The 7,155-nt window shown below is 43.7% G+C and overlaps 1 protein-coding gene across 1 annotated transcript; it reads right to left on the bottom strand.

Annotated features, from left to right (window-relative positions):
- Window positions 1–407: 407 nt before the first annotated feature.
- LOC143805687 (protein EOLA1-like) lies at window positions 408–3,945 on the bottom strand. Its single transcript, XM_077285236.1, has 2 exons — window positions 3,542–3,945; window positions 408–1,667 (listed from the first exon to the last, which is right to left on the bottom strand). The coding sequence occupies exons 1-2, from the start codon at window positions 3,792–3,794 to the stop codon at window positions 1,456–1,458; spliced, it is 465 nt and encodes a 154-aa protein (XP_077141351.1). The 5' UTR covers window positions 3,795–3,945; the 3' UTR covers window positions 408–1,455.
- Between the last annotated feature and the right edge of the window lie 3,210 nt (window positions 3,946–7,155).

The following is a 7,155-nucleotide window of genomic DNA, read 5'->3' as shown; positions in this document are numbered from 1 at the left end:
GTCAATGTGTTCTTTAAGTATATTGTCCAGAGTCTGCAATGACTGCCTCTCTTCATCCAGAAGGAGCTGCATGAGTAAGTGTACTGGCTGTATCCTCCTTCTCCCTTTTCTCTCTCGTATAAGAGTTATACGTAGGTCCCATGGGACAATCCCTGTCCTAATAAAGTTTTCAAGACAAATATGGTCTTTATACAGTTTGGTTAATTAGTTAAATGGCGACGTATACCTTGGTGGGGTGTAATTATGATCAGAAAACACATCCTTGGCCTTTGTCATTCATTGATTGGTGTCCAACCTAGTGGACAAAAAGCCTGCCATATCCTGATATAATCAATCATACATAGCAATAAACATGTCAAAAAGTGAACCACAGGAAAAAATTTCAAATAGTATTTTAGCAAAAAATGTCCAATAAAACGTAACCTTTAATTGGTCATTAAAATCTAAAAAGTTTTTAAAAACCCTCAACCAGGCAGTGGGACAAAACACATACTAATGCATAGGCACCTCCCTTGTAAAGGAAAAAAAGAGAAGTAGGTGCGCAGTGTTTTTTACAATATGCTTTTCAGTGGAAAAACCATGGACTCTGCAAAATGCCATTTTAGGGGGAAAAAATTATCACAGTTCAACAGCATTTTTAACTAAAAGTGGCCATGAGGAAAGGAAAGGAAATGAAAGATCAGGAGCTTATAACTAGGGATGAGCGGACCCGTGAAAGTTCGGGTTCTGGTATCTGACCCAAACATTATTTCAATGTTCAGTTCAGGGTACCAAAAAACTGGAAATCAGTCTGTCTCTATATTAGACTTGATAAGTGTATACGTTATCTGATAGAGAACCTACTTCTCTTTTTACCTTTACAAGGGAGGTGCAAAGTAAGAATTCTTTCAAAAATAGAAGTGTTACTGGATTATTTTTATCTACTAACAAAGTGGGATACCATCAATCTTGACCAAATTGTCAACTTCATTTGCTGAAATGCAGCCCCAAACTTGCAAGGAACATACAGTGTTGGCTGCAGACACATTACTGTATCGCTCTCCAGCCCTTCGTTGGACAATCTGCCTTGTGTTACAGACACATATTTCACTTTGACTCATCAGTCCTGAGCATCTGCCCCAAGTTTTCTGCACCCCAGTTCCTATGTTTTCATGCACAGTTGAGTAACTTTGCCCTGTTTCCATGTAGAAGGTATGGTTTTGGCATCAATTCTTCCATGATGACCACTTCTGGGCAGACTTCTCCAAACAATAGAGCTTAGGCTACACTGGTTGCTGTCAGTTCTGAGCTGATGGCACTGCTGGACATCTGATTTTGAAGGAAAGTAAGCACAATGTGTTTTACATCTGCTGCACTAAGTTTCCTCGGCCGACCACTGTGTCTATGGTCATTAACACTGTCGATTTCTTGGTGTCCTTGGTGTTGGATTCATGTCCCAATTTCTTGCCAATAAATTTAGTAAGGAATGAGTTCATCTGGTATAGTCACCTGCCAAATGTCTTTGCCTCCTCTTGCTGGAATTGGTTTCAATAGCCACCTTGCATTGGAAACCGTCGTAAGGTATTTGCCCTGCAGTCCTGGTAACAAAGCTTTATTCTCCAGATCAATGGTCTCCTCAATGGGCACGTCATCAGAATGCTGCCAGGTGTCGACAATGTCAATGAGCCCTGGTAAAATAATGCAGAATGCCACAGATTAACATATAGAAAAGAAACATACTGAACATCTAGACCCTCTACAACAATTAGGTTTTATCATTGTAATTAGACCACATTAAAGTTATACTCTACCCCCTTCCCAGCATCCATTATACACTCCTCAACATCGAAATTGCAACATCAAGAAGAAAAAAAAAAAAATGAATTATGAAAATCCCAGGATGGACAGAGATATTAATGACATGAAAATGAAGAAAAAATGGAAACAAATTGTTCAAGACATCTGAATTTATCTAGTATTGCATATGATCGCCACACACAGAAATCCCTGCGCTACACGTCTTGGCTGCCATCAATGAGGTTATTAAAGATTATCTGAGGAAAGTTTTGCCACTTTGAATGCACTTGGGCAAATCATCAAGTTCTGCTGTTGGCAGCTTCCTTTGCAATTGTCAACCAGTGACGTCGGACTGGACCAGGAGAATTATGAAAGGTGTTTTCATGGAAAGGTGGGAAAGAGGACTTAAGGTGGTTCTTTTAGTTTATATGGGGAAAACCTGGTGACAAGTTCCCTTTAACTTTTCAACGACCTATATTGTACATTTTTGTCATAGGTCATAAGGAAAATATGACCCAAGCTTAGGTAACCAATGGGTTGACATGGCAGCCTAAGTCCTGCAGATGGCCCTCTGTCGCTGCCATCTTAGTCCTTCAATGAAGTTCAGTTACAGGCTGAGCTCAATAGAAAAATCACGATTTCCCTATACTGAGACACCATGGTATTGCGCCATATAGTATAAATGATCAATCACAGATTCAAACCATCTTGTCCCTCCAATACAAGCTCAACAAAAAATAAAATGGATACGGATTCCTTTAATATAGTAACACACAAACATTTTAAATGGCATCTGTCTACAAGTCTTTGCCACCTAATCTGAGAGCACGATGATGTAGTGACAGAGAACCCGATTCTAGTGATGGGTCACTTACAGCGTTGCTTCTTGTAGTTTGGATAAAACTATAGTTTTATCAGCAGGAGATGATCACTGAAGCCCTGAAAAATGGGATTTGGGCATATCCCCTGACTGAGTCATTCACTATAACAAAGCATATGCAGCCACTTTTGCTGTGTCAGAGCCCCGTTTAAGAAGCGACCGTCATTTTGAGGCAGATACAAAACCTCCACCCCAGCTCTGATCACTGCACTGTACTATTTAAATGACACTGTCAATCAAGGACAGCGATTACCAGTGTGCATGTGTACTGGCGTCCATCGCCCTCACGGCGTCATAATTGCAGGGAGCTGATGGGGTTACAATGGCATTCAGAGAACGCCTACGTCAGGGCTTCATAGGAGACTGTCAATGTCACTACCCACTGCAGGGTCAAATTCTCTATGAGAACTAAAATAAAAGTAAAAAGTGAATACATGCGTTTAAAAATCTAAAACTACGAATCACTCCCTCATGTTGACCACATAGCATAGGGTAAGTTCACACCAGGCGGTTTTTTTTTTTTTCAGAGTTTTTATTCTGCAGCAAAAACCTGATCTCTTGGCAGGAAAAAAGCTGCAAAAAAAACGCATGTTTTCCCTGCTTTTCGTGCTGCCGTTTTGGCATACTAGATTTGTCTCTTGTGCATGCTGATATAGTTTAGTGTTGAAAAAAAAAGTACCATTCTATAGAATCAAGTTTTGGCACAAAAAAAGCAGCAAAACCTGATAGTTGCGTTTTTGATGCGCTTCCACCTGTCCTGTAAGTAAGAGCCCTCATGTGGCCCAGTCAGCAGAGTAATAAGAAGTCATGGTTCTTGGGAGAGATGGAGGAGACGAAGAACAGCCCCAGTCCTGAAGGGGTTAAGCAATGCTGCACCGCACCCACCTGCGATGACCCCTCTGCCGAAGCGCTCCCCTTGCTGCAGCAGCTCCTGCACCCGCGCCTCTGCCAGCCCCAGCCTGCCCTGCAGGACGTCCCTCCACTCCTGCTGCTCCCAGTCTCTCACAGCAATGTGCACCGCTAAGGTGCTGTTCCTGTAGTCAGCCAGCAGAGGGCGCCAGCGCGTTTCCACGGTCTTGACTCCGTTCAGTAGCAGGCCGGCATAGGGCTGCCGGAAGGAGAGGCAGCCGAGCCGCATGTCTCCTGCCTGTGAGCGGGCACCGGCGCCAGGCACAGAGCTGCGGCTGCTCACAGCGTGCAGGGCTCCACAACTCCCAAGCTGTGGCCTCAAGGAAGAAGCAGAGGAAGTGCCGCCTGCTCACTACACCAGCGGAGACAGTGGCAAAACTACAATACCCAGAATGCCTCATTCTCTTGTTGCATTTTGTACAACTTTATTGAAATCACAAACGTACAAAGTGGGGCTAAAAGGCCTGTAGTTCCTGAGCATGGCGCTAGGGCACGTCTATTACACTGGCTCTCCACATGGACCTGCGTTATATAAGGGTTGTGGTCACAGCTATAACCTTGTGCCCCACATAAGAAAAGTGTTAAAGGGGTATTCTGGAAACACCTTGGTGATGACTTCTGAGTCAGTGGGGTCCCCAGCAGTGGGCCCCCAACAATGTGCATGTGCGGCCCCTGCGCCGTCCATCCGGCTGTGGATCAGTGATCACTTCTTGTTTTCGGGATCCCCCTTTAACCATTTGCAGTAACCGTTATCTTGGACGTGACATTCGATGAGCCTATTATATTATTATTGCTGACCCTTTCCTACAGGCGGGGGTCAGACCACTGAGCCCCTCGCTGATCCTGAGAATTAAAGGGCTTTTCTGCAGTTTTTCAAATAGAAGGGACTGCTGTAAAATGAATATTAACCATTACTTGTCCCCTCCAGTACTCCCGTGGTATATGGAATCCCATTCCGTGATTCACGTAAACACTGCAGCCAATCATTGGCCTCATGTTCTGTACACTGCTGAAGCCACTGACTGACTGCAGTGGTCACATGAATGTTCATCACTACAGGATTAGAATTCATGGGGGTTTTAGCTGTCGGACCCCAACAATCATAAGATATTGGCATATGTAGTGATTTTCAGTTACTTTATGAGATGGGAATAATCCTTTACCCCAGTTATGACCAGAGACAGGAGGGACATCCCCCAATGAGCGGGGGCGCCATTCTCACTACATCTAGGAACTCAAGACTTATAGGGGCAACGATATGTAACATTTCTACATCTGTATCTCCCCTTGATATCCTTCACCAGGATATACAGGTGCTTCTCACAAAATTAGAATATCATCAAAAAGTTAATTTATTTCAGTTCTTCAATACAAAAAGTGAAACTCATATATTATATAGAGTCATTATAGAGTGGTCTATTTCAAGTGTTTATTTCTGTTAATGTTGATGATTATGGCTTACAGCCAATGAAAACCCAAGTGTCAGCATCTCAGTAAATTAGAATACTTTATAACACCAGCTTGAAAAATGATTTTAAAATCTGAAATGTTGGCCTATGAAATATGTCATCAGTAAATGCACTCAATACTTGGTCAGGGCTCCTTTTGCATCAATTACTACATCAATGCGGCATGGCATGGAGGCCATCAGCCTGTGGCACTGCTGAGGTGTTATGGGAGCCCAGGTTGCTTTGATAGCAGCCTTCAGCTCGTCTGCATTGTTGGGTCTGGTGTCATATTCTTGGTTGTTTCTGTATTTTCCTCCCCTGTTCCATCTACGGCCTATAGGGCCAGCAGAGTGAGCCGCCGACTAGTGGGGGTGCCATTGCGCAGGTGATAGGGTGCCAACCTCCGCTGGTAGGTAGGGTGGTTCAGCTTTGTAGTAGGGATAGGCACCTCCTTATGGTACCTTTGCAAGTTTCTTCTTGATACTTTAGTGGTGGTTGTGTGTAAATTTTTGCACTTTACAAACAAATATATTTTTTATAAATTAAATAAGTAAAAGTTACAGTATATTTTATTCAATTTTTTGTTAAGTACGAGGTTTTACAGTGAATATTTGCAAATACAAAAAAAATACTCCTACACTGTACCTGTTTTCAACTGTGAGAACCCAATTATGACCCGACCTGAAATGGTCTTAAAGGGACCCTCCACCGTGTGACTGAAAAACCACTATACATTTCTCTTGTATGGTTGCTCTACCTGGTGCCCTCCGTTGGCCTTCTCTGCTCAGGTCAGCGTTCTTTTCTGCCTGCTTTTCACTGATGTGGCTGCATGAGGTCTTGCTTTCTGGGTACATATGAAACATTATTTGCCATACAATCATAGAGAAAAGAACATTTCGGGGGAATTTTTTTTCGTTTTGTTTATATTTCTAACTATTCAAATATCGCACCAAATAATCTGTCACATGAATCCTTCAGGTTATTGATTTCCCGTGGGTCCCTAATGTGTAGGGGGCATAATGACCGGGGTCGCAGAGGGTGTTTTGCATGAAAACAATTGTATCTTTGTGATTGAGGGAATCGTCTACTAGGACCCTGCTCTGCTGTAGCCAGTTAAAGAGAAGACAGAATTAGTGGACCCCGACATGTTGTGCTTCAAGTTACAGAATGTGTTTAAAGCAGATTTTCATTAAATCCAATGTACATTTTGCTTCAAACTGTCTAACCGTTGAGTCTCTGCCCCTAAATTAGGGAATGGGAACCTAAGGCCTGTGGGCCGTTTACAACCCGTGATGACCATTTTCCCGGAGACCGCAGTGTTCTGGTTAGCAGCTGTGTTTTGATGGCTGTCGGCCCTTTAATTTCTTATTTCTCTGCTATCATGTGCACGTAGCGTTCATTACTGAACACTGCAGCCCGTGCAAAGAATGATTACCCGAGCCAGTGTCAGGACGTACTTTGCGGAGTTAGTGCACAATGTGCTCCCATCCCACAGTAAAAGACAACCTCGTCTCCTGTGATGTCTATATCGCGGCCCCAAACTGTGTTCTGTGATGTCTATACCACAGCCTATACCACAGTCCCAAAGTGTCACTTGTGATGTATATTCTGCAGCCTCAGGATCTCTTGTGAAGTATATACCGCAACACCAAAGTGTCTCGTGTGATGTCTAAACCACTGCCCCATGTCTCGTGTGATGTCTGTACCACTGCCCCATGTCTCCTGTGACGTCTATACCACTGCCCCATGTCTCGTGTGATGTCTATACCACTGCCCCATGTCTCGTGTGATGTCTATACCACTGCCCCATGTCTCCTGTGATGTCTATACCACTGACCCATGTCTCGTGTGATGTCTGTACTGCAGCCCCATGTTTCCTGTTATATCTATGCCGCCGACCCATGTCTCCTGTGTTGTCTGTGCCCCAGCCCCATGTCTTTTATGATATCTATGCCCCAGCCCCATGTCTTTTATGATGTCTATGCCCCAGTATCTTCTGTGATGCCTATGCCACCGACCCATGTCTCCTTTAATGTTTTTGCCCCAGCCCTATGTCTCCTATGATGTCTATGCCCCAGACCCATGTTTTCTGTGATGTATATACTGCAGCCCCATGTCGGCTGTGATGTCTATGCTCCAGCC

This window comes from Ranitomeya variabilis, chromosome 2 (assembly GCF_051348905.1).
Source record: "Ranitomeya variabilis isolate aRanVar5 chromosome 2, aRanVar5.hap1, whole genome shotgun sequence".
Lineage (NCBI taxonomy): Eukaryota > Metazoa > Chordata > Amphibia > Anura > Dendrobatidae > Ranitomeya > Ranitomeya variabilis.
This window is presented reverse-complemented; position numbering and strand designations above follow the sequence as displayed.